The 26,928-nt window shown below is 50.1% G+C and overlaps 1 protein-coding gene across 1 annotated transcript; it reads left to right on the top strand.

Moving 5' to 3' along the window:
• AS3MT (arsenite methyltransferase) lies at positions 1–26,928 on the top strand. The gene is made up of 11 exons (XM_073354485.1): positions 1–88; positions 1,328–1,368; positions 2,567–2,694; positions 3,571–3,721; positions 4,665–4,801; positions 9,986–10,055; positions 11,265–11,346; positions 13,291–13,422; positions 14,388–14,530; positions 15,225–15,359; positions 26,611–26,928. Coding segments are annotated over exons 1-11 (1,119 nt in total). The 5' UTR covers positions 1–87; the 3' UTR covers positions 26,710–26,928.

Genomic DNA, 26,928 nt, shown 5'->3' with positions numbered 1-26,928 from the left:
CCCTCGTAGCCCGGCCCTGACCCGAGCGCGGGGCGAGGCTGCTGAGGGTGGCGGGGCAGAGTCCGCGGCCCGACGGTCCGGCCGAGCAGTACGCGCCGCCGCCGCGCTCCGGGGCCGGGGCCTCTGCGGGTCGCCTGGGGGCATTTCGCCCGCGGGGGGGTCGGGTCGGTCTCTGGGTGGGGGACGGGGAGGCTTGGAGGGAGGGGGTCCCAGCAGGGCGGGGAGGGGGAGGCTTTCTGGTGGGGGGGGGTCCCAGCAGGGTAGGGTGGGGTGGGGAAGGAGGGGTAGGCTTTCTGGTGGGGGGGGTGTCCCGGTGGGGTGGGGAGGGGAGGGGTAGGCTTTCTGGTGGGAGGGGGTCCCAGCAGGGCGGGGAGGGTAGGCTTTCTGGTGGGAGGGGGTCCCAGTAGGGAGTGTGGGTCTCCTGGTAGGGGAGGGGGAGGCTCTGGTGGGAGGGGGTCCCGGTGGGGAGGGGAGGAGGGGTAGGCTTTCTGGTCAGAGGGGGTCCCAGCAGGCTGGAGTGGGGTGGGGTGGGGAGGGAGAGTAGGCTCCTGGTGGGGGAGGGGGAGGCTCTGGTGGGAAGGGGTCCCAGCAGGGTGGGGTGGGGGGGAAGGGTCTCTGGGTGGGGGAGGAGTAGGCTTTGGTGGGAGGGGGTCCCAGCAGGGTAGGGTGGGGTGGGGAGGGAGGGTAGGCTCTCTGGTGGGAGTGGGTCCCGGTAGGGTAGGGTGGGGAGGGAGGGAGGGGTAGGCTTTCTGGTCAGAGGGGGTTCCGGTGGGGTGGGGTGGGGAGGGAGGGTAGGCTCTCTGGTGGGAGCGGGTCCCAGTAGGGAGCGTGGGTCTCCTGGTGGGGGAGGGGGAGGCTCTGGTGGGAGGGGGTCCCAGCAGGGTGGGGTGGGGAGAAGGGTCTCTGGGTGGGGGAGGAGTAGGCTTCGGTGGGAGGGGGTCCCAGCAGGGTAGGGTGGGGTGGGGAGGGAGGGTAGGCTCTCTGGTGGGAGGGGGTCCCGGCAGGGCAGGGTGGGGAGGGAGGGTTTCGGGGTGGGGGAAGGGTTGTCTTGCGGGTCTCTCTAGGGATAGGCTCTCTGGTGGGAGGGGGTCCCAGCAGGGCAGGGTGGGGAGGGAGGGTTTCGGGGTGGGGGAGGGGTTGTCTTGCGCGTCTCTCTGGGGATAGGGGTTTGCCCCCCCAGGAGGTGTTGTGGGGGACCCCCCCCAGCGCTGCATTGCCCTGCGCGGTGAGGGGTGCTTGGTGCCACTCTCTATGTGGGCTCGACGCTGGCGCCTATCACTGTTGCATCAGGTTGCCTGACCCAGGCTTCTGGTGGTTCTCATTGCAGTGGCTGCCCCATCTGCAGAGCAGATTTACAGAGAGGTACAGGTAAGAGCTCGGGTGGAGGAGAGGGCACTGCTAGGGCCTATCCTGCACTGGAGCTTGCCCCATCGACTCCAGCTGCCCTTCTCTCCTCCATACGTTACTCCTGAGCCAGAGGCCGCGCGTTACTCTTGCCTTTGGGGAGGCTGGGCGCAAATGCAGGAAGCTCCCTAGAAATGGGAGTGAGTGCTTGGACCGTGGCCCCGCCTTTTGCTCTGCTCCCGCTTGGCCTCTTCTCCCCCCCCCCCCAGGCCACACCCCACTCCACCTCTTCCTACAACCGTTTGCTCCTCTCCTTCACCAAGGCCCACCTGGCCTGCTGCTCGGGCCTGTCCACCCTCTTCCCCGGCGAGGCACAAGTAGCAGGTGGGGGGAGGCTTCGGGGGGGAAGAGGCTGAGTGAGGGTGGGGCATCGGGGGGAGGAGGCCGAGCCTGGGCAGAGTGCGGCAGGGCCATAGTCCGGGTGCCGGTGGCTCCCCCACTTCTTGGGAACTTCCAGTGGTGGCACTTCAAAGGCAGCGGGGCCAGCACACCTCCAAAGGGAGGTGCGCTGCATACAGCATTTCTTGCCCTGTTTGGGGGCACTCAGCCTCCGCAAGCCTCTTATGCCTCCAGCCTATGCCTCCAGCCCATGACCTGAGCCCTGGTTATAGCAGCAATTAAGTGCTCCCTCCCTGATGAAATACATCCTGGAATACTCAAGGAGCTAACTGGCTGTTAGTGACTGTCTTCGACAACTCAGGGAAGACAGGAGAGATTCCAGAGGACTGGAAGAGGGCAAATATAGTACCCATCTATTTTTAAAAAAAAGGATGAAGGGAATGAGGACAACCTGGAAAATTACAGATCAGTCAGCTTCGCTTCAGTACTCAGAAAGATAATGGAACAAATAATCAGGTAATCAGTTTGTAAACAGGTAGAAAATAAAGGGAGAAGTAACAGTCAGCTTGGATTTGTCAAGAACAAATCATGTCGAACCAACCTAACAGCTTTCTTTGACAAGGTAACAAGCCTCGTAGATAGGGAGGAAGCAGTAGATGTGGTATATCTTGACTTTAGTAAGGCTTTTGATACTGTCTTGCATGACCATCCTCCCTGCAAAGAGGAGCAAGAGTAACCCTGGGGTGGGGGCAGGGTGGTAACTAGAATCTGTAGGCTCTGGTGTGCTATGGAGATATATGGACTTTTTGTGTTCCCATCTCAGGATTATTATGGTAAAAAGTTGCAGAAATCAGAGGATCTGCAAACCAATGCCTGCGTCACCTTGGCTAGGTCTTTGCCCATGTTCATAAAGGAGGCTCTGAAGTCTGTCCATGATGATGTAGTGTCAAGGTAAAGAATTGACAATTGACTCTTTAATAGAGCTTCACTCACTCAATGTGCTTCACTGAAACAGTCTTTGGCCCAGTGGTGTCACTCTATCCAGAGAATACAGTGGGGAAGAAAGTAGCCAGTTTATCTTTGTATGTCTCTCATAACTTCCTGGTTGGAGGCAGCCTACCACCTCCACAGTCCTTGGGGCCTGGAGGTTGCCAGCTCAAAGGAGAAATTCCTACCAAAAGCAGAGGCAGAGAGGAACAAATTAATGCAGAGAACAAATTAGTGAGAGAGAAACAAATTAATGTAGTTTAGAGCTTTAAAATGAATCAATGAATTCCAATCAACCTTAGTAACCATTTCTAGACACAAAGTCATTAATTTAAAGTTACAATGAGCAGCAAATGTTAGGAAAAATTAACACAAAGAACATTAAAGTTAAAAAGCTCCCCATAAACCCTGTCTATTCAAATCTGGAGATGAAAAGATAAGCTAATAGACATAAAAATGTCACTCTCCTTACAGGTCATATATCCCCTATCAGAAATCCATTAGATGTTCTGGTAAAAACCTTTGCTCTAACCTCCAAGGTCAGGCTACAGGATGTTCGACCAGAAAATGCTTTCCTTGGCCTGTCGTTTTCTTTGTTCGCTGAGAGCCTTTGGGCAGATCACACATCTCAGTGTCTCAGTTTGCCCAATATAAAATGGAGATAAGCAGTGAGGCTTAATTAATCCATATCTGCATATGTGGGTTGGCTGTTCCTGATGGTTTGCTCTTCATGACACATTTTCATCCACCCCATCTAAAAAGCCTTCCCTTGCACACCACTGAGGTGTGGTGAGATTCCGTGGTTCAAGAATCACTGATCTCGAGAGTTTCTTCCCTCAGGTACTATGGCTGTGGCCTGGTGGTCCCAGAGTGCCTGGAGACCTGTTGGATATTGGATCTGGGCAGTGGGAGTGGCAGGGACTGCTATATGCTGAGTAAACTAGTTGGGGAGAAAGGGCATGTCACTGGAATAGACATGACTGACGCCCAGGTATGTTTTCGAATTGAATAGTGCTAATCAAAGTCCGGGTCTTTATCTTCATGGCTCTCAGCTTTGGAAGTGAAAATAACTTCGTCCCACCAAGGCAGAACTGCATGGTGCTTAGAGTTCAAAGTTGATCCTTTGGTATATGGGGACTGCCCGATGTAGGGGGTTCAGCTGCATGCAGATAGTAACCTTAGCTATTGGCTTTTAATAATCTTACCTTCATGCAAGCTACAAGGTTTAATACAGTGCACGTGTGGGTCAGGTTTAAGTACCTGTAGTGCAAGACACTGAGTGATTGTTTTGTAGCTGCTCGGTCATTTAGATCCTGCCTCTGATAGTCACTGAGAGTCATGCTTTCCCTACTCTCAGCTTCTCCTAGCCCTATTAGAGACCTGAGTGTGGAAATGGGGTAAATGTATTTTGCCATTTATCGTCTCACTCCTTCCACCTTCCAGACCATCACGCAGCATGTGCTATCCTGTGTGGGGTGGGGGGGAGGGAGATGCAGGGATAATACCCTGCATCATGAGGCATGAGACACTGGCATGAGTACTGGCCTCTTCCCTACCTTCCCAGAGTGCTGTGGTGAAGACAACATGCACAGCCCCTTGCTGGGCTTTATGTTGATCAGAAGTCTTTGCTAGTCCCACACTTTGTTGATCAAATAGAGAGACTCCCCACCCGCCCCATCCCTGGCCAGTCCGAGACTTGGTCTTGCCATTTATTAGTCTCTGTAGGGAATCCCATCTGTTCTTCTTTGGCCAGGAGATTTGGTAGCCGTGATCTAGGACTCAAAATGGCTGGGGTTTGGAGGGAAATAAAGGGAGATGCGTAGGGCCCTAATGAGAATATGCGGGCCCTCTGCCACATGAAGGGGAAGAGACTTTAGAAACATTTTAAAGAGTTTATGTAGTTTACAGCCTGCTTATTTGTTTCCCTCTTCCAGGTAGAAGTGGCAAAGAAGTACGTTGACTATCACATGAAGAAATTTGGCTACCAGGTGCCTAACGTGGACTTCATCCATGGCTACATGGAAAAGCTGGGAGATGCTGGCCTTAAAGACGAGAGTTATGATATAGTTATGTGAGTACCATTCTCAGAGCTCCTGCAGGGGTCTATACGATGGGTTGGGTACTTGTTTCCCACGCATCAGTGAACCATGTCCCTGCCCAAGGTTTTAACTCTTTGGGTTTCAGTTCAGGGTTGTACACTGAAAAAATACACCGTAAACACTAATCTGAGGCCTGGATACCTGGCTGGAGTTTTGTGTTGTCAAACAAACAGTGCCCACAGAAAGGACAGGTGGCTGGATCCAGTCAAACTAAAAGGTGAAACATAGTTTCAAACCATGTGGCGTCTCAGAGCCCAGGATAGGGCTGGGAATAGGAGGCAGATCAGACTTGTTCCATTTATTGATGCCTCTAATCGAATGTCCTTGACCCTTGTCCAACAGAATAATTGGTTTTAGCTCTAAAATTGTTGAAGGGAAAATGCCAAGTTAACATCTGGCCCAAAGTTTAATAGAATGTAAGATGACTAGAAATGTCCCTACATTTGATTTACCTTTTTAAGATGCTCAATTGAAACAGTTTTTTGTTAGCATTTAAACAGCCCACTGCAGTGTTTGCTGCAAGGACACTACAGCATTAGGTTAGTACATGAGGATCAGAAAGTAAAACTGACTAGATGCACGTGTTAAATTGGCCAGACTGATTTAGCTGTCCATGGGATGCAGTAAATAAAGGGCTGGCCAAAAGGGTGAAAAATGGTCTGATTCTTCAGTTTTAGTAATTTCAGGTGATGGTATTATCCAAGGGTTCCAGTTGGGGGGGCAGGGGAGGATGGGAGGCTCCCCCATTTTTCATTCAAGAGGTGTGCAAGCTCCCAGATGGAGTTCTTAACTATAGCACAGCATTAGTGTGAAATGTAAGGGCTTGTCTACACTGGCGCTTTACAGTGCTGCAACTTTCTTGCTCAGGGGTGTGAAAAAACACCCCCCGGAGCGCAGCAAGTTTCAGTGCTGTAAAGCACCAGTGTAGACAGTGCCCCAGCACTGGGAGCTGCGCCCCTCATGGAGGTGGGTTTTTATTTTTAGAGCGCTGGGAGAGCTCTCTCCAGCGCTCTGCCGCGACTACACGAGCCACATTAAAGTGCTGCCATGGCAGTGTTTTAACATCAGCTGTGTACCAGCCGCTACTTTCTTACCTGTGCATCGTACCGGCTTACTTTCACCCATGGGTGTTACCTCACTACAAATGCTAGACTGGAAACTAATCTTAAACAGGAGTGAAACTGACACTTTCAGGTCACTCTCACAGTATTGCTAGTCCCAAATGTTCAAAAATCCTGAGCCAGGCTCACCAAGAATCATGAGATTATGTAAAAATAACAGATTTGGGGTTCTTTTTATTTGCCTTCTGCTTTCTGGGCCTTTAGGGTGCACTGGGGTCACATTTTGAAGCTTTCTCCACAGCCACGAGGACTGGAAACTTAATGTTTCTTTAAGAATAAAGGCTGAAATCATCACATATCCACTTGACTCCAGGAGCTGGGGCTTTAAGGAAAACCATTATCATGAGATTCATGATGAAATCATGAGAGTTGACAACACTGCTTTTACTTCTGTTTAAAGGCTAGTTACTTTCCGGAAGGCTCTTAAATACAACACTACAGCGATTGAGTTACAATTTTCACAGGAAAATATTTTGAACCAAACACCAAGAAAGTTCTGTATTTTAAAGTTGAGAAAAACGTAGACTTCTGAGGTATATCGGGGCCACTGCAGGCAGGAAAGGAAAATAAACTGGCACTGGAGCTCTGGGCAGCTCTTCCTTTAGAAAGAAAGTTGGAGAGTCAAATCTTCTCGTCCTTAATCAACTAAAACGTCTATTGCCTTCAGTGCCTCCGCTCATAGATATAAACATCATACTGTGGTCAATAACTATACACTTCATACTTAAATATCAGAGTTACACATCTTCTATGCATTGGCTCAGGGACTGGATTTTCTGGCATATTCTGAACAGTGCTGAGCACACAGATGGTGCCCAGCGAACAGAATGTTGGGGATCATCAAGAAAGGGACAGATGATAAGACAGAAAATATCATATTGCCTCTATATAAATCCATGATACACCCACATCTTGAATACTGCCTACATATGTGGTCGCCCTATCTCAAAACCAATATATTGGAATTGGAAAAGGTTCAGAAAAGGATAACAAAAATGATTAGGGGTATGGAAGGGCTTCTGTTTGAGGAGAGATTAGTAAAACTGGGACTTGGAAAAGAGGTGACTAAGGGGGGGTATGATAGAGGTCTATAAAATCATGAGTGGTATAGAGAGAGTAAATAAGGAAGTGTTATTTACTCCTTCTCATAATACAAGAACAAGGGGCCACCAAATGAAATTAATAGGTAGCAGGTTTAAAACAAACACAAGAAAGTATTTTTTCACGCAACGCACTGTGAACCTCTGGAACTCCTTGCCAGAGGGTGTTGTGAAGGCCAATACTATAATGGGGTTCAAAAGGGAGCTAGGTAGATTCATGGAAGATAGGTCCATCAATGGCTATTAGCCAGAATGGGAAGGAATGGTGTCCCTAGCCTCTGTTTGCCAGAAGCTGGGATTGGGTGACAGGGCATGGATCACTTGATGATGGCCTGTCTGTTCATTCCCTTTGGGGTGCCTGCTGTTGGCCTCTGTCGGGGGACAGGATGCTGGGCTTGATGGACCTTTGGTCTGACCCAGTATGGCCGTTCTTATGTTCTTAATGCAAATCATGACAATAATCATCAACTTTATGGACTCTGTGGATGCAGTTTCTGTTCTTTGTTCTGGAATTGGCCTGAATACAGCTGAAACCCTAAGAATTTGAGGCATAAACACATCGGATACTCCTACAGCACTTTCTCGTTCCTTCCTTTTATCAAACTCAGAACAAAAAATGACTGAACAAAATGGTTCTCAGTTAAAATGTAAAATTGCCCAGTAGCCATTGCTTTACAGCCCAGCATGAGGCAAAACCTGCCACCCATGGGGAGTTAAATGGTCTCTTCTCATCTGACTCTCATTCTCCATCCTTCCTAATCTCTGTGCTGCTTTTCATGCTGTCAACCATAGCATCCATCCTGGGACCATTTGCTGGAGTCTCAGAGAACTGGCCACCTTGGTTCTGCTCCCATCTATTTGAGTCCTCTCTGTTTTTGCAGCATGTACCAGAGAGAGAGGCTGGTCTGCTGGATAGGGAGCTGAAAGACCTGGGTTCTACAACCCCCATGGGCTTCCTCTCTGACCCCAGGCCAGTGCTCTAAGGTCAGAATTTCAAAGGTTTTTAGGCACCCAAAGGTGAAGTTAGGCATCTAATGGGGTTTACAAAGCATCTAACGACCTACGTGCATTTGAAAAATCTCACTAGGTGTCTAAATACCTTTGAAAATTTGGCCTTTAGTCTGTGTGTGCCTCAGTGCCCCTTTTGTAAAATGGGGATAATAGCATTGCTCTACCTCACCGAGGGGCTGGGAGGAGAAATAGGTTAGACATTGTGAGGCACAGCCTCGGATACTATGGTGATTGGGCCACATAAGTACTATAGGGAGAGTGGGAACTTCTCTATACATTGCTAGCCCTGCTCTGGGTTTGACCCCTTCTTTTCAGCTACGCCCCCAAATCTCCCCCTTTTCTGAATGTTATCTAGGCTCAGTGCTTTGCTGTATTTTTTGTGAGACCCCCCCCCCCCACCGTGTTCTCTCTAGAACAACCCTGCCACCCTCTTTTTCAGGCTAAACTTCCAGATCCTTAATTTAATCACTAGCCCTTTCTTATCTTAATCACCCTGCCTCTGTTTTAAACAAAATACTGATTCCCTGCCTTGGGCACCTCTCCTCTGCAGAACTTAGGGCTGAGTCTACAGCGGCAGCGCTTTGACGTGGCTTGTGTAGTCGCGGCAGAGCACTGGGAGAGAGCGCTGTACTGACAGGGCCGCTGATGAGGAGGGAGGGAAGGGGCAGCTGCCCCAGAGCCTGGCAATTTAAAAGGGCCCGGGGCTCCTGGCCACCTCCGCTACTCCAGGGCTCCAGCAGTGATTTAAAAGGGCCTGGAGCTCCAGCTGCTGGTGTGGTAGCAACCGGTGTCCCGGGCCCTTTAAATTGCTGCCGGAGCCCCAGGCAGCGCAGGCCGGGCAGCACTGAAGGGCTGGCTGGGGAAGTCTGGCCCTAGCCACGCCCCTTCTGCCCGAGGCCATGCCCCTTCTGGAGGCCCAAAAGGCCCACCTTGTCCAGGACCCTGGCCGCCCTGCATACCAGTAAGTCCTTTAAGTTACTTTCACCCCGGTAACACTTCCAGAGCCCCAGGCAGGCAGGTGCAGTATAAACTCACGGGGCCTTGCCCTAGTAGGATGTTTCCAAAGTTAAATGATCTATTCCTAGCTTGATGAACTGCAAAAAAGTGATAGAAAGTCATCCAGATTTTTCTACAGTCGTTTCAGTTCTTGTATTCAAGAGTTAGTAACAAAGAATATACATTACAATTTTAAACCTAACCCGTGTTCCTTAAATAACTTGACACAAGATGTGAGAACATGTTATTAGAGTTGAGTGGGTCTAATATTTATTAAATCCTCTTTTTTTTAATATAGGAATTAGATACAGCGCTCCTCTCAGCTAATTTCTAAATTCTTATCTGCAAAAAAAAAAACAACAACCCTAGAGGTTTTCAGGTGCCTAAGTAGCCCTTGCAATCACAGTTAAAGTTGCCCCTCACCCACCAAAATCTGAAATGGCACCCTTGATATTACCACAGTTAAGGAGATGTTCTTAACCTGAAAAGGGCCCTTTAAATACAGGGTCTCAAATGAGGAGTGCAGCCCCAAATAGTGAGAGTGAGGGTTTGAAGTGATGGTGTGGGTTTAAACACAGATAGTATGATGTACTAGGGAATACACTGATCTGCAGGCAACACTCCTGCCCTAGCCTGTTCGGGGTGGGTGGAGGGTAGACTAGTGAGTCTTCTCCATCACTAAATTTAGATCCTATCAGCCAGCCTCGGCTCTGCAAACACTCCTTGAGGCTTGCTGAAGGATGGCTGAGGACCCTCTAGTCTCCTTTGGGGGATGTGAAAGGTGTCCAGACATCCGTTACTCCCTGCCAGTGTTAGAGATCAAAAGCTGCCGTGTTTCTCAGCTGCAAGGTCAGGCCTAAACATTTGATTAAAACCCACAATGCTTTCCTCCTTCTGGTGCCTCACTGAGCTTTTATCTCCTGTCCAGCTCAAACTGCGTGATTAACCTCTCGCCTGATAAGAGAGCAGTTCTGCAGGAGGCCTATCGAGTGCTAAAGGTAACACAACAGTGGGGCATACGCTCTGAGTGTGTGTGTGAGAGAGAGCACCAGGGGGTTTGGGGAGCAACACTGCATCCCATCCTGCCTTTTGGGGCAAGAGGGGTCCACAGACAGGCAGCAAAATGGAACACAGGCCCAGAGAGACTTCCATATGAGGAGAGATGAGCTCTGGGGCTCATGGGAGAGGAAGATCCTGGCTTCGTTGACGTCAGTGGGAGTTTTGCCTTTATTTTCAAGCGGGCAGGATTTCACCCTGTATGACAACAGAGGAGGCAATAGAGGTACTCAAACTAACAATGGGCATCTGTTCTCCCATTGTTATAAACCAGGAGGGCGACCAATGACACAGAAAAACAACGCATTAAAGATTGGAATATTTTTTAGCATAATGATCAGTTAACTTGCAGGACTCATTGCCACAAGATATCACTGAAGTCAAGAGCTTAGCAGAGTCCAAGAATTGGTTAGATGTTTATATGAATGATGAAAGGAGAAGTCAGCAGCTAACAGATGAGCAGGTTATGAGAGACTTCCGTTCTAGGCAGGTTGTTCTGTAACTGTCCATTTTTCCACCTTCCTCTGAAGCAGTGGTACCGGCCACTGCCAGAGATGGGATACTGGTCTAGATGTCCATTGGTCTGGCACAGTGTAGTGATTGCTTTGCTCCCTTGCTCTCCTTTTGTCCACATCCTCTCCACCGTCAAATAGTAGATCACAATTGGAAGTCTTTGCCCATGAGTCCCAGATGGACAGGTTAAGGGGGTGCCTGAGGACTGGGCCAGCAGGGGGTGCTGCAGGGCAGGATTGGGCTGTATTGGCAGAGCTGTCAGGGAATCTTGCCCAGCACCTGTCTGCAACGTGCCTGTGATCTCAGCCTCTCCGCCCCTGAGCACCATGTTCACACTCAGCTTATGAAACAAAATGAGGGTGATGGTGGAATTTAATCTGGGTAGAGCCAAAGGTGGTGGAGCAGAGGGGTGGTTGCTCTTAATTGATTATCTTGGAGACCTTGACTCATTGGGCTGTCTGGGTGCGCTGGCCAGGAATGCTGGGGCAGACACAATCGCTCTGGAATAAGCAATCACGTTGCCAGCAAGGGTGGCCCCAGCCGAGCTGTCCTGTCTGTGGTCTCTGGTGAATGCTGTCCCTATCAGGGGCTGGTGTCATTTTTAGCTCTTGCCGTGGCTAAGCATTGGTCTTTTCCAGGCTGGCGGGGAGATGTATTTCAGCGATGTCTATGCCAGCCATAACCTGCCAGAGGACGTCAGGAAACACAGGGTCCTCTGGGGTGAGTGATTTTCTTACCTGACCTGAGGTAATAAGGACTAGTGGTGTGAGCTGGAGGCTGGAAGTTAGGAACCTGGTTAGAAGGATCCCCTCCTCACATGCTGCCTCTTGTGTCCCAGGTGCCTTGGAATTTGAACTGATACCCTTTAACTTTCCCAAGAGAGATCTCTACCCAGAGCTGATAGAATCTCCCAGAATGCCCTGTCCCATCATGCCCTGCGGCTCACTTAAAAACTAGGGCTGTCAAGCAATTAAAAAAATTAATCACTATTAGTCGCGCGATGTCAAATAATAGAATACCATTTATTTAAATATTTTGGATGTTTTCTACATTTTCAAATATATTGATTTCCGTTAACACACAGAATACAAAGTGCATAATGCTCACTTTATATTTTTGATTACGAGTATTTGCACTGTAAAAAAACAAAATAAATATTGTAGTATTTTTCAATTCACCTAATCCAAGTACTGAAGTGCAATGTCTTTATCGTGAAAGTTGAGCTTACAAATGTAGAATTACGTACAAAAAAACTGCATTCAAAAATAAAACAATGTAAAACTTTAGAGCCTGCAAGTCCACTCAGTCCTCCTTCTTGTTCAGCCAATTGCTGAAACAAACAAGTTTGTTTACGTTTGCAGGAGATAATGCTGCCCGCTTCTTGTTTACAGTGTCACCTGAAAGTGAGAACAGGCATTCTCATGACACTCTTGTAGCTGGCGTTGCAAGAAATTTATGTGCCAGATGCGCTAAAGATTCACATGTCCTTTCATGCTTCAACCACCATTCCAGGGGACATGTGTCCATGCTGATGATGGGTTCTGCTGGATAATAATCCAAAGCAGTGTGGACTGACGCATGTTCATTTTCATCATCTGAGTCAGATGCCACCAGCAGAAGGTTGATTTCCTTTTTGGTGGTTTGGGTTCTGTAGTTTCCTTATCGGAGTGTTGCTCTTTTAAGACTTCTGAAAGCATGCTTCGCACCTCGTCCCTCTCAGATTTTGGAAGGCACTTCAGATGCTTAAACCTTGGGTCGAGTGCTGTAGCTGTCTTTAGAAATTTCATAATGGTACCTTCTTTGCGTTTTGTCAGATCTGCAGCGAAAGTGTTCTTAAAACGAACAACATGCGCTGGGTCATCATCCGAGAATGATATAACATGAAATAAATGGCAAAATGTGGGTAAAACAGAGCAGGGGACATATAATTCTCCCCCCAGGAGTTCAGTCACAAATTTAATGCATTATTTTTTTTAATGAACGTCGTCAACATGGAAGCATGCCTTCTGGAAAGGTGGCCAAAGCATGAAGGGGCATATGAAAATTTAGCATATCTGGCATGTAAATACCTTGCAATGCCGGCTACAAAAGTGCCATGTGAACACCTGTTCTCACTTTCTGGTGGCATTGTAAATAAGAAGAGGGCAATATTATCTCCTATAAATGTAAACAAACTTGTATGTCTTAGCAATTGGCTGAACAAGAAGTAGGACTGAGTGGACTTGTAGACTCTGAAGTTTTACATTGTTTTGTTTTTGAGTGCAGTTGTTACGCGCAAAAAAATTATTTTTGCGTTTGTAAGTTGCACTTTCAGGACAAAGATTGCTCTACAGTACTTGTATGAGGTGAATTGAAAAATACTATTTCTCTTTGTATCATTTTTATAGTGCAAATATTTATAATATATACTTTGATTTCAGTTACAACACAGAATACAATATATATGAAAATGTAGAAAAACATCCAAAATGTTTAATAAATTTCCATTGGTATTCTCTTGTTTAACGTGCAATTAAAATGGCACTTAATTTTTTTGAGTTAATTGCGTGAGTTAACTGCGATTAATCGACAGCCCTATTAAAAACCTGATGGCAGGCTGTGCGCCACTCATTTTGCCCTGACGTGGCTGGCTGCACCACACATGTAATTACTCTGTGATCATAGGCGAGTGCCTGGGAGGAGCCCTGTGGTGGAAAGACCTCTACAGAATTGCTGAGGAAGTTGGATTCTGCCCACCACGGTTGGTGACCGCCAGCCGAATAACCATCAATAACAAGGAATTGGAGAGCATCGTTGGTGAGTGAGTGCCATTGGCCGAGCATCGACCCCTGGTCCGCCCTAGCAGTACAGGCTAGGGTTCCATGGTTCTACTCTAGGAGAAAGCAAAGTGGTGTAGCCTCAGCTCGCAAGAGTCCGTCTACCAGGGCTGGAAAGCACATTCCCAGCTGATGGACCAGGACCACCACTGCGTTTGGCTCTGTAAAAACACAACATAAAAAGGCGGTCCCTGACCAACAGAGCTTGCAATCTACATGTGCCATCATCTGCAGCAAGTGAACAATGCTTGAGTGGGGAGTGCGCCATTGACCGCAGCCCCAGCAAGCCTTGACTTCGTTTGATAGCCCCAAGGCTAGACCATCTGTGAGCGACAGGAAATGCAAATGTAGAAAAGAGGCAATTGGGGCTTTTTAAAGCCCAAGAATAGAAAAGACTAAATACTCCAGCCCATAATATGGCTGTGAGAAAGCACAGGATGAGCCAGAGCAATGTGCTGTTTGTCTCTAGCAACCAGTTTGCCCTTCCACAGCACCCTTTCTCCGAGGATCTTGGGTCATCTTACAGGCAGAAATTCTGCCTCTCAGCACCCCTGAGAGATAGGCAGGGATCACTCCAGCCCTCAGTGGAACTCAGCCAGGTGTGGAATGGAATGTGGCCTCTGTTTAAAGTTTGCTTCCTTTCTCTGACAAGTGGGACCTATCATGAGGGGCCATGTTTGGGCGGGGTCAGTGATTCCAGGTCAGAACTGCTGGCTTCTCTAGCTGCCTAGCCCTGCAAACTCAGCCTGAGATCTCAGAGTCACATGGGCCGGTTTCCCTCTCCCACATCACTAACAGTAAGAATTAAGTGACTGGAGTTTAATGAACAATGGTACTGATGCGTGAGGCTTGCCGCTGGAGTATGGAGCGCTCTACGAAGGTGGGTTTAACTCAAAGCGCTCTACATCTGCAAGTGTAGCCATGCCCTTGGTGTTTTGCTTTCAGGTGACTGTCGGTTTGTCTCTGCGACTTTCCGTCTCTTCAAAGTACCCAAGAAAGGCCCAGCCGAGCAGTGTCAGGTTATTTACAATGGCGGGATCACTGGGCATGAGAAAGAGCTGGAGTTTGATGCCAATTTCACATTCAAGGTACCGGGAAGCCCCCCAGGCCTAGGTAATTGGCATGCCTGTGTCAGCATTACTGCATCTCTTCGCCGGATCTCCAAGTCCGGAGCTCATGGCTTTGCTTACACTTCCCCTTCTGCACTGCCTGATTGCAGCATGGCACAGCCTGCTGCTCAGCAGCCCTGTACAGAAGGGGCCCTGAGCGGAGGTGGTTCCAAAATTCAGCAACGCAGCTTTATCAAGCAGCATCCTGTATCGTAAAAACACTTGACGCAAGGGAAGAGTGGGAGGGAATGGAGAGATGATGGCCAGACACAGGGCGGCTGTTCCAGATGGTGGGAGCTGCAGAGAAGAAGGCTCTTGCGCCGCTAGCGGCAAGTTTGTGTGATGGGACAGAGAAGAGGCCAGCACAGGATGAATGGGGAGGGGAGTAGAGAGGCCAGGCCTGTGGTTTTGATTGGGGCAATTCGAAGGAGGGCCTGGGGAAAAGAAGCAGTGTGATTCTGAATTAGATCCCAAAGTGACTGTGGGCGGTCGGTGGGGTTGTTTGCAGAGCTGCTGCGCTGGGGGGACTCCTGCTTTGATGGTTTCCCTTCAGCATTGCAAATGCACATGCCCCCAGCCTGCTCCGTCTCTCACTACAGAGCTGGAAGCCTGGTGGGTGTTTGGTCCTGCCGCGTTCTTCTCGGCTGTGTGTGATGTCCCCTCTGTTTCCCAGGAAGGGGACGTTGTGGAAGTGGATGCAGAAACCGCAGCCATTTTTCGGAGCTCTAGGTTTGCTGAGGAGTTTCTGATCCGACTGGCTGCAGGGAGGGCACCGGCACCTGGGGGCTGCTGTCCTGCCAAACCAAAGGTTAGTGACAAGCTGGGCGGCTACTATACCTAAGGGTCTCCCTGTTCATGCCACGTGGGCAGATTTTCCTGGCTTCAGCGTCGCTGCTTCATATGACATGTGCCAGTGAATAATCCAGTTTGGGGTCTGAATGGAGGCTGGTAGGGGGGAGAGTTCATGGAGTCAGCTCCTGGCAAACTGGGACCGGCTCAGAGTGAGCTGGGCTAAACCAACTCCCAGATTTTCCCTCCTTCCCCCTTCCTGTCCCCTGTCTGGATCTGGGGCCCTTCCCAGCTCAGGTGTGGCCATGCAGAGCCGGTTAGCTAAGGCAGTTCTCCAAATCAAAGTCTGGTAGGAGCAAGGCTCTGAGTCAGCTTCTCTGGTGATAAGCAGGGCTAACCCCATTCTGGCTACCAGAGGGTGGTGGTTTGAAGCTGCGCAGGGTTTGATGGATTAGGATACAGGGGAGGTGCAAATGAAATACAGTTTGCTCCATCCATGCACAAACAAAAGAATTTATTCAAGGTGTCTCTGTATAATTATATAAGATGTAAAACTGAGATCCTGGCCTCCTGGACCATTAAAGATCCTCTCATGGCCCTTTAACAGGGCTGGGGGGCTTGAGCCCAGTGCAATTTGATCCTGCTCCCCCGTGCATTTCCCCTGCTACATACATTGGATACTGTGTGCTTCATTTCCTTTTGTCAGTTCTTGTGTAATGTTTCTTGGGCTTTTTACTGGCAGCCATGTTCTGCCCCAGAAGTGGTTGCATTTCAGTGGCGGATGAAGTAATCCCTATAGGATTACTTCGCACGTCAGTCGAAGTTGCAAAGCCCCCTGGGATGTTCTGGAACAGAAGGTGTCAGAGAATGTTGGTACAGCTCATAACTGCATCCATACTTCCTAGATAGCTCTAGACCTTAAGATGACTTTTTCCTGATGGGCCATCTGAGGAGAGGGATTACTGGAAGATGGGAGTTCTGGCTTCTCCACCTGGCTCTGCTGCTGACCTGCATTGTGGCCTTGGACAAGTTGCATTTTTTTCTCTATGCTTTTGTTTCCAGACCTCAGAGGAGGTTGTGGTTGAATTAGCTGAGACCCGCTATTGGAGGGTGCTGTGGACATCAAAGAATAACTTCTCTCTGGCAGACCTGGCTCAGAGAAGGCATCTTTTCTGAATCCAGAATTCAGTGCTGGGGAAAAGTGCCAGCCTGGCAGCCCTGATCTCTGCAGTTCTCCACTGAGCAGGTCCAGCACAGACTTCGGTGTGTCAATGCTTGACTTGAAGCAGCCCTTCTAGGGGCTGAAGGGATTTTTTCCAAGGTTCATTCCCTCCTTGGCCGCTCCACTGAGCCTGCCGGCACAGGGACTGCTTGGGAAGGTGGGTGGTTTGCCCAGAAGCAGACATGTGTCCTCCCTGTACAGCCTGGAGAGTGCAGCAGCGATTCTTAAGAAAACACAGCCTAAGCCCGTCCGCCATCCATGGCCTTGGCGGGGGGGTGCTGGTATTACTCCTCCTTTGATCGAATCTGAGCTCCAGCCAGCCTAAATAAGGTGCTGTGATTCGACTTAAAGCGTCTGCCTCTGTGGCCATGCCTGGTGGGACGGGCAGAGAGCTCTTGGCATGTGTGTAACGGGACTGGGAATCCTCTTTGCTTTGGCAGGAGCAGAGGGTGCCTGTGAGCGGAGAGGAACTGCTTCCTGCTGAGCAGCACTCAGTCCTCGCTGTTCTGCCGCTCCCATTGCATGTGCAAACAGTGTTACCGCTTCTTTGCTGAATTACATTGTTGATGCTCCCTGGAACTAGAGTAAACACAGCCCCCAGGGGCCCTCCAGGGAGTTAACCCAGTGATGAATTGGGCTCATGAGGGAAGGAGATTATTTCTTGCTGTAGGAAGGGATGCTGGTGACACAGCCCGGGGAGCTCTTCCCTCTGTTAGTGTGGACCCTATGACCTAACCTAGTGGTAAGGGGTGCTGTTGCTGGGGGTGCTGTCCTTCCTAACCTATCCATACCCCATTTCCCAATGCCAAAACTTGGTGCTAGGTTGTGCTGTGCTGCTGGAGATGCTAATAAACCCGAGGTCCTGTCCAACAATGCTTCACAGAAGCCAAGACATTTTTCACAAGTACTAGGGTGTTAACCTCTGTATGGTGGGTTAATCATGGTCTGCCTTGCAAAATTCCCCCTGTAATTTCAGTTGGCTACAGCATTCACTTCCTGTCCTAAACTATAATCTAGTGCTATTGCATATCTGCCCCTTCCCTCCTGACCAGAGGTGGCTGAACTGCTCCATGCATATCCTCTGTATCAGCTGCAGTTTGTAAAGCGCTTTGGGATCCATTTCAGCTAAAGCAGCTCTACAAACCGTAAGATCCTCATGCGTTTGAATATGCCATTAAAGCCTGAAGAGTTAATAATGAAAAAGGTTTAAGTACAGGAATTAAGACTGTGATGCCATCTTGGGATCCTTAAGGAGAAATGCTTAGGAGTGTGTGGAATTGGGATGCTTTGCCAGGTGCTAATGCACATCTCGGAGCTGTGGGGAGGGGGAAATCAGAGTGCTGATCTGGAGTGAGGGAAGTCCTGTGCTGTCAGATTGGTCATGGGAAGCCCAGGGCAGCACAAGGAGACTTTTCTGGAGCTCTGACTTGCGGGAGGGAGCTGAGAGGCCAATTCCCCGGTAACACATGGCCCCATGTAAGAGGCTGTTGTTAATTTAGGGTTGCCTGTGCTGTTTTTTGCAGCATGCTCTTCCATTCCTGAAGGCCAGCTCGCTGCCCCACCCACACCCCATGCAGATGCATATCCAGCTTGCTCGATGGGAGTTTGACCCTAGCCTGCCAACCCTGACTCCACAGCTCAGAGCTGCTTTATCTGCTGAAAACTGTTCTCCTCCTCCTGTCACCTTCCACTCAGCCTGCAGATGTCTGACGAGTCCTTAGACCTGCCACGAGTCCGTGAAATGGGAATAATTGATAGGGGAAGACGATAAATCCAAGCGGCTGTGTGTCCTCGAAGTGTGACCTTGTGTGTGCTGGGGGAGGGGAGGAACGTTCTTGTCTTTCCCCAAGCAGGAGATGGTTTTCAGATGAAGGGCTGTACTGGAGAGAGGTTTGCAGTGATGTTCTGTAGGCTCCTTCCTCCCTATAACAACCTGCCACTGGGCTCTTAGAGCAAAGGGGTCCATTTGCCAGCAGAGCAGGGCCCTGAGGTTCCCCTGCTGTAACAGGGAACCTTGCTGTCAGCGTGGAGTGCACAGTCATCGTGGAGTCAGCTGTGTGGCCCTCTAGGCACAGCCCCTCAGGCTGCTGTAGAGCTTAGCAGGAGCTGGAGCTGGCTCCCGCAGTTCTCTGGCATTACAGAAAAGCTTTTTCGACTTGAAGGAGGAGAAGTGAGTTAAAGGAAATGACATCTGAGGGGAGGGAAGTGTTCTGACGTTACCTGGTGGGGGCCACAAAAGAACCCGGACAGAGCATGTCAAGGAGGAAGGGAGGACAGTTAAGTTGAGGGTCTGATGGGAAATGTGTGGGGCTGTATCTTTTATTGCCATCCTCTGGACTCTGCTTCTTGGATTGGGTTTGCCCTGTAGCATTTTGGGAATTCCCGAGCTTTCCCATCTTCCCCCGCGTGTTCCGCTTCCAGGTGGTACAGGAGCTCCCTTACAGCCACGTTTCCCCCCGTTAAGAATAGAAGAATCCTGTATCCAATCTTTAGTCAAGCATCCTGCTGCAGAGAGGAATGTGAATCTCCTCCCTTGCCACCTGCAACGCTGGTAGGGGAGATTTTCCCAATCCTCCACAGGTGATCAGCCTATGCCCTGGTGTAGGAGGCTGCTTTCCAACTTGCATAGTTACCAGGGTTAGTGGTCATAAAATAATCAGCCCCTTAGAGTCATGTGGCAGGGAGTTCTGTTGGCAGCCTATGTACTGCAGAAAGAAGCATTTCCCTTTGTATGCTTTAAGGAGTGTCATAGTTTTAAACAAAGCCCCTGTGCCTAAATGACAGTTGATACCTTGGAGCGATACATCTGACATTGGAATGTGCTTTTCACCACTGATTCCGCTGCAGGTATATTTGGCATTTTTCTTGACTTGGATGGTGAATGTATCCCAGACTGGTCACTTTGGTTTTCCTGTCTGAGCCTCCACTATTGAAAATCAGCAAGAGTTGAAGTCAGGTGATTTACTGCGGCTGACCAGCTGGCCTTCCCTCTCTAGTCAGTTTCACTTTCAGGTCCTCATACCCAATGGTTGGGTTGCAGACACTGAAAAGGAAAATGCTAGGTTTGTTTTAAAATCACTGATTCTGTTCTTAATTTAACTGAACATTTCTATTGGTGGTGTCACCTCTCTTTCCCTACTGTGTTCTCCATTCAAATGTCTGGAATCCAGAATTTACAAGTGTAAGCAGAGTCTGAATGAGCTCTCCCCTCACATCTAGTGGCGAGCTGTGGAAAACTACTTCAGGAGCTGATCTCCTTTGCATGGTTACACCCACTCTGCCTAGGTGCTCAGCATGATGGGATTGCTTGCCCAAATGATCACTTGTGGCTGGTGTTGAATCCCCAGTCTTGTTATTGGGGCAGGAATAATAAAGTGGTGTTATCCCTGTTGTGTGAACTGAGGGTAGCAGAACTGTACTTGGCATACCCCAGTGGAGGGACTCGCCCTCAACTGAACGGCACTCACGAGGCAGGGGACATGGGTTCCAATGCCCAATGCGTTGGGAGAGGGTGGGGACAGGTACTTGTACCTGGTGGTGTGAGCCCTGTTTAAGGGCCCTAGACATCATTTGACCCTTCCTCTCTCCACCGTATAATAAGAGCTAATTTAGACTCCATTGAGAGTCTTGTCACACACCGAAGAGCTGAAATCACTGATATCTAGGTCTAAGTATTAGACCTGCCTTGGGACAGTGTTTGTACTGCAAGAGACTGTCCCCACTGACAGCTGAAATCACTGAGAGCTGTGTTAGGTGGGGGGCCCTGAAGACATCTTAGTGAATGGGAGGCTGGCAGAGAGGCGCAGCCAGCAGGAGAGGGCCAGAGCAGAGCCCCATAGAGAGGTGCAGCAATTGGCTGTTGGGGCGACAAGCAAGTGCCCGAGCAGGGGAGTGTGTAAGGTGCCTCCTAACCTGCTGCTTCCACCCAGGGTGGGAAGTGAACTCTGCGGATAAACCTCTGAACTCGGGCTGCACTGGCCAAGGACAGAAACGGTGAGTGGGGTGCAGAGAAGAGACTGGCATGTTAAAGGGACTTTTGGGTTGCTGGACTTCAGAACCTGCAGGGAAAAGGACCGTGCCCAACTTATTTGAGGGTGGGTCTTTTTACTCATGGTTTATGTTTATGAACCCCAGTTGCAAGATTTTTCCAATTTAATGCTGCTACTTCCCTTCTTTTATTAAAAGGTTTTGCTACATTCAGACTCGGTGCTTGCGAGAGGGGAAGTATTGCCTCTTAGAGGCGGCCAGAGGGTGGTGTGTAATTGTCCCGGTCACTGGGTGGGGGCTCGAGCCGGTTTTGTGTTGTTGAAAAGGAATCCCTAGATACTGAACCCGGCCCTTGTTGCTGCTGGCTCCACCTCGCAGAAGGGTTACACAGATATCGATTACTCTATCTTCATGGAACCTTCCTCCCTTTGTTGTCATCAGTTCTTATGTTTTTTAATGTAGGGTCTGACCCCAGGAGTGGTGAGCCGATGGGAGTTGAGGGCACTGAATGCCTAGCAGATCTGAACCTCACTCTTCAGGGCAGGGACCGTATCAGGAGTTCATGGTGTAAAGCACTGTGCAGGCCAGGAGCTCCATGGAAATATTTAACAGAGCTTCTTTTTTATTTATTTATTTTTTAAACAAACCCTTAATTTTGAGCTCAGTTAGGCCAGAGAGCACCCTGCCTCCTTTGCAGGTCCTTCCGTTCTGCTTCATTCATTTTCCTAGGAATATGGAATGCTGTCAGAATATGGATAGATGGATTGATGATCGCTATTCCCTGCGTTGTGTGTCAGGGAAATCTCTTCCCCTTTCTCGCCTAAATGATCTTAGGCCTCGCTCATGCCATCAGCTCTATGTGGCCAGACCCCCACATCCGTGTGGCTCTGCATGGAGACAGGGGTCTCCCCCACCCAGAGTTTGGTGCAGTATTGTATTGTTGCCTTTATCGCATCACAGTAATATTCCAAGCCCTGTTGCAGGAGGAGCCCTCGCTGTTTTATTACCTGGAAAACGCTTTTGGCAACACCAGCCAAGCCAAAAGAAAAAAAATGACTAGCCAATAAGCATGGAGCAACAATGGCCAGCCAGTCAGAGTGGGGGGAAGGGGGGAAAGCCCCGTGACACAGCAGTGTAGTAATATTGCCTGGCAATTGACCCCTGGGGGGCCCTGCTGTCCTGCCCCCCAGTGCCCTGTGGTGCCTATAACTCTTCACTGCTCCCTCGAGTCATTGGATAGATCCCATCAGTCACAACTGCCATTGCTTTTCTCTGGATGTTTTCAGTCTGTTGGAGGTGAGGCAACCGAAACTGTCAAGAGTGTCGTGAGGCAGGGGGACCCTGCCTTTGCAGCTTGTCTTTTGTTTTCCGTCCCTATATGCAAAAGCTGCACGTTCAGTGGAGAGCCAGAAAAGCATCACCCCTCTTATGGTCTGGGTTAGTAACAAGGTAATGGCAAAAATAATCCCACGTCAACCCCTGCCTAACCTTTCTCCCCAGAGTGGGGTGGCCCCAGGGTTTCTTCCCTTAGTGCATCTCTGCCTCTAACCCTAACGCCCTCCTCTAGGTGGCTACTGGTGGCCCAATGAGTCAGCACTTGTTAACCCCCAGGGTCCTGCAGGCTCGGGCCAATTGGGGAATCCCCCATGTTACACTCCTTCCACTCCCTGCTGTGTACCAGGCTGAGCTCCTCGCTTTAGCTCTAGCACCAGCCAGCCCTCTGCCGATGCAATTTCTCAGAGCGCTTCCTTGCTTTTCTCTGTGCTGCAGTCAAAGCGGTGATTGCAGCAGCATGCGTAGACGTACTTGAGCAGCGTTAATCTGGCTGGAGGGAGTGCCAATAGCAGGGAAACCAAAGCAGCACAGATTTCAGCGCAGGCTCGCTGCCCGAGTACGTACTCTGGCTCCCTGGCGGGCCTGTGCCGCCCAGCATCGCTGCTCTTGGGACATGAGCTAGCTGGATTAAAGCTACTTGGGTATGTGCACACGAGCTGCAGCCACGCCCCTGATTGCAACGTGGACATACCCGGCATTTAGAAACGGCGCCCCTCCTCTGCCATCGTACTGGCCCACTCCCCGCAAGAGCGGTACTGTCGTATTTGGGGGTCCTGATCCCCAGACATCGCAAGGGATCTGTAGTATGGAATGCTATAGTAGTGTTGCTCCAAGCTTTGGCTCCTCTGTAGTTTCTCACAAACCCCATTTCGTTGTCACAAACTTAAATAGCTGTTCGTGTGGAAATGTCCGTAGGAATTTGCCAGGTCTAGTCTGTTTTAGTGGGCGTTAATTCATAACTGGGTCGTTTAGTTATTTAAAAGTCCAGTCCTCCTTTAGTTCTGGCTCAGATTTCAGCACCTCACAGCTTGTGTCCGAGAGCTCCCATGTTCTGAGGCAGTCAGTGGCATGGCCCTGAGGATGAATCTGGTTCATTAAGCAGGGCTGGTGCCAATACGGCCCCTGTGGGTAACCTCTGTAGGCAGAGAGGCAGCAATTCTCTCTTCTGTCTCATCCCTACCAAGGCTTTGCTGGGGAGCGGTGTGAGTAAATGTGGGCAGAGCACTCCCCTGTGGACGTGCTGATTGCGAGGCTATTTCCGTAGTAGTTTCTTGTGCCGGATGCAGTCAGACGCTTGGGAAGGCCAGTAAATTAGAGCTGCTGGGCCCTTCTTTGCTGCTGTTTAACTCTTTCTGAAGCCCCTTAGCTTGTTTGAAAGGCCAATTAAACCATCCCAGAGGTGTTTGCATGAGTGGGCTGAGGAGGGGGTGCGTGTTCATGATTCTCTCCGTAAATACACTGTCAGTTTTCTTTTTAGTGAAGTGAGCTCTCTGGCCTGACGCTCCCTGAGTCCATTCACCCAGGGTTCGTTTGTTTTGGGCTGGGCACCAAGTGGGTGACTTTCCATTCTTCTGAAACAAACTGTTTGTAGGGAGCTGGGGGGAGATTCTTAGAGGCACAGATGTCAAGCACCCAACTCTCACGGACTTTCAGTGCCTCTGAAACTCAACCCACTCGTGTACTTTGCACTTCTCTGGAGACTCACATCCATGGCTTTCTGAACACTTTACGAATGTGAACGAACCCTCGTACAGTTCTTGGGAGAAGGGTGAGTTGCATCACCTCCATTTATACAGATGGGGAAACTGAGGCACAGAGTAGGGAAGTAACTTGCCCAAGGTCACATGGCTGCAGTGGTGGGAATAGCACCCGACATTGTCATTACCAGTCCGTGGCTCTAACTATTAGACTGTGCTCCTGACCTTACATACCTTTTTGGGAGTTCCCCTGACCTTGCATTTCAGCCCCTTCAGAACCATCTGACCCTGATGATCCATTTGCCCCGAGTGTGCGCTGTAGCCCTGCCATAGATTCCTATCTCTGCTAAGGCCAGACTGGTTTTAAAAAAAGAAAACGATGTCGTGGGGACTAGAATTTCCTTGGCATCCTGCGAAAGGCTCTGTGACATTCATCACTCTTGGGAATGACAGGCTGGACCATTAAAAAACCTCCCAGCCTCCCCCTGGAGCATAGGAGACAGGATCTCATGCACAGCACTGAAAATATTCCAGTGAATTGGAGAGCTGATGCAGGTGGCTGATAGGCTGCTGGGCTTATCGGAGGGGAAAGATAGGCCCTGTGCAGACAGGAATGTGCTCAAGGGACTGAGGGCTTCATAATTGCTGACCTTGCCACATTTGGAGTTGTTTCTTAAAGGCACAGGCACATTTTTTGTTTCTCTTTGTCTCTTCATGGCAACCGAGCAAAGCAGAGCCCCGCAGATCATCTGTCACTGGGTGCAAGTGTCATGCCCTAGGAGCCCCAGCTAAGGACAGCATTGTGCGGGGCTGCTTTGTGGATTTCTCTCCAGGAGTGTATTTTTGCCACAGCTCAGACAGCTGGTGCGGTGGGCTAAGGGTTAGTTCTCCAACTAACGAAAGGATCCGGGTGTGCTTACTGGCCAGCCAGCAATGGCAGGGATCTGCAAGTGGAGCAGGGGCTTATGCCACTGGTGATAGCTCGTGGCTCATTAGCCTAAACAGCCGGGGAGGCTGGGAAAGCAGCTAGGAGAAGCTTTCTTACAGCCTTGATGGTAGGGTAGGACTAAAGGAATTCTGTCTGTACTGTAAAGGGAGGGAGGATGATACCAGTTCAGGCATGGAAGCTGGGCAGGCCATCGCCTCTCTGTGCTGCCTCGGCTAAGTCTCTTCACCTCGTCGTACCCATCTCAGCAGTCTTGCCAGCTCTAGTGATTTTACTGCTGGCCTTGCAATATTTGATGTTTTGCTTAAAGCCTCAACTCCCGTAGGCAGGTGATTACAGGAGAATCTTGGCTTTTATTGACACAGATGTTTCTAGCCCTCCTGGTTGCAGAGAAAAGCTCAAAGTGATGCCTTACGGGCTCAAAAAGCAGAAGCAAAAGAGATTTCCAAATCGCTGATGCTGTGGGTGGCAGGGGCTGACTCCTGGTGTCTGACTGCGTGGGGTTGGCATCTGCAGTTTACCTCCCTCCGCCCAGGGCTGGGAGGCTGTTAATAACTGAAACAAGGAAACCCCAGCCTTCACAGTGTGAGGGCCAGAGCACGTTGCGGGGAGAGGGGGTTGGCTGGATTAACTCACAAAGGGCGGGCTGGGGGAGGGGAGGATTCTTTTTACAAACCCTCCTATTAACAGAAACATGTTCATGAAATTACAGCTCCTCCCGCTGCAATGGGAGCCGGGTTGAGTTTCACCTTTCCCTGCAGCGTTCCCAGCCTGGACATTGGGCTGGTGCCTGAGACCCCCGGCTGAGCTCTCTAAACCAATCCGCTTTCTCCAGCACTCTAACTCTGGCCCACCCAGCGGGTGAAGAATTCAAATACCTTCAGCCCTGTGGCCTGCTAATGTTCCCTTGACTGATACCCGTCTCTTCTCGGGGATATTGCTAGTGGTTAAGAGCTTAGCCCCTTGATGCCAGTGGCTGATGTCACAGCTTGGCTTCCCACTTCCTTCCCCCTGCGCCTCTCCTTTTCCTACTGGGACTGGATTCCCCTTTGTGAACCGAAAGAGAGCACTGTGGGTTTGGCTCAGTCCTGCATGTTGCTGTGGTCAGGGGCACGTCTCCCTGGGGGGAACCTGAACAGTCAGATTCAGAGAGAGTCGTCATTGATTGATAGAGCTGCCCATAGGCTGTGCAGCGTTGCACGCTCCATCCTCACGGGGCTCCCATTGCCCAGGCAGCCACCTCTGGGGTGGAACGCTGCAGGCCACGTAAGGATCTGACCAGTCCCCTGTGATGGTGCAGGACAGGCAGTGGAGTAGGGGGTTGTATCCAGTAGAAGCGGCAGAGCTGCTGAAATATGCAGGGTGCAGCTACCCACAATAGGATTGGCTGGGAGTCCCACGTGCTCTAGTGAGAAGTAAGTGTGGGAGAGGGAAGAGCTCCGTCTACTGATACACCACCACCGCTGTGGCTGATGGTTGGACTGACCTCACCCCAGCCTGCTTCGTTGGAGCGCTGATGCAGTCACAGCCCAAGTGGAGGGAGCAGTGTTACAGTTTGCCTCATTGCTGACATGCTACAGCGCGGTCGACATGGTCCCTGCCCCCAGGAGCATGCAGCCTGCCAGCCAACTAGCTCAGTGGCACAAAATTCCTGTGGCTGGGCCCCTGGGGCTCAGGTTTGTGACTCTCCCTGTGCTGGTGAGGCTGCTGTTGCGAGGCTCGGAGGAAGACGTGTGGCTTTGAGGAGCGGTAGGGGAATGAAGAGGGAGGTGGTTCTGTGGGTGCCCAACAATTGGATTCACGTTAAAAGCTGTGGGAGCAGGGGATGGTAGGAAGGGTCTGAGGTATGAGCTCGCCAGCCAGTTGAAGAGGGGGCTGGACGAGCGCAGGAAGGGGTCCCATCCAGTCCTGCTCAGCCAGAGAGAGGGTACTAGCAATACTTGATGGGGGCTGCGTAATGGTGAGACAATGGGGAGATTCCCAGGAGTTCACAGCCCTCCCCCCAGCACCAGGGAAAACCGCCTGACAGTGGCAGCCTTTCCTTCAAATCTGACTTAGTGCTGTTTTTGTTTCCTTGCTGTAGGAAAAGATTGTTGATCCATTCCAATTAGTGGAGCAGTTGGAGGCAAAGGACCTCGCTCCCAAGGCGACGGGCTGCTGTGGCCCCAAAGAGTGCTGCTGAAAAGTTGAGCATCCAGCAGCCAGAGCCAGCGAAGCAGAAGCTGAAGAATCAGAGCCGCTTTTGTTACTCATCACTGCAAAGCAATTAAAAATTAATAACTTGGGTAATGATGCTGAGCACTTCACGGCTTCGCAGCACTGTGCGGGTACTGTGGAATGAGATTAAATAAACCCCAGCCGTCCCCCAGGCTCCAGCCCTGGTGCATGGCTGCAATCAGAA

This window comes from Lepidochelys kempii, chromosome 7 (assembly GCF_965140265.1).
Source record: "Lepidochelys kempii isolate rLepKem1 chromosome 7, rLepKem1.hap2, whole genome shotgun sequence".
NCBI lineage: Eukaryota > Metazoa > Chordata > Testudines > Cheloniidae > Lepidochelys > Lepidochelys kempii.
Note: the sequence above shows the minus strand (reverse complement) of the source record. Positions and strands in the feature narration are given on the sequence as shown.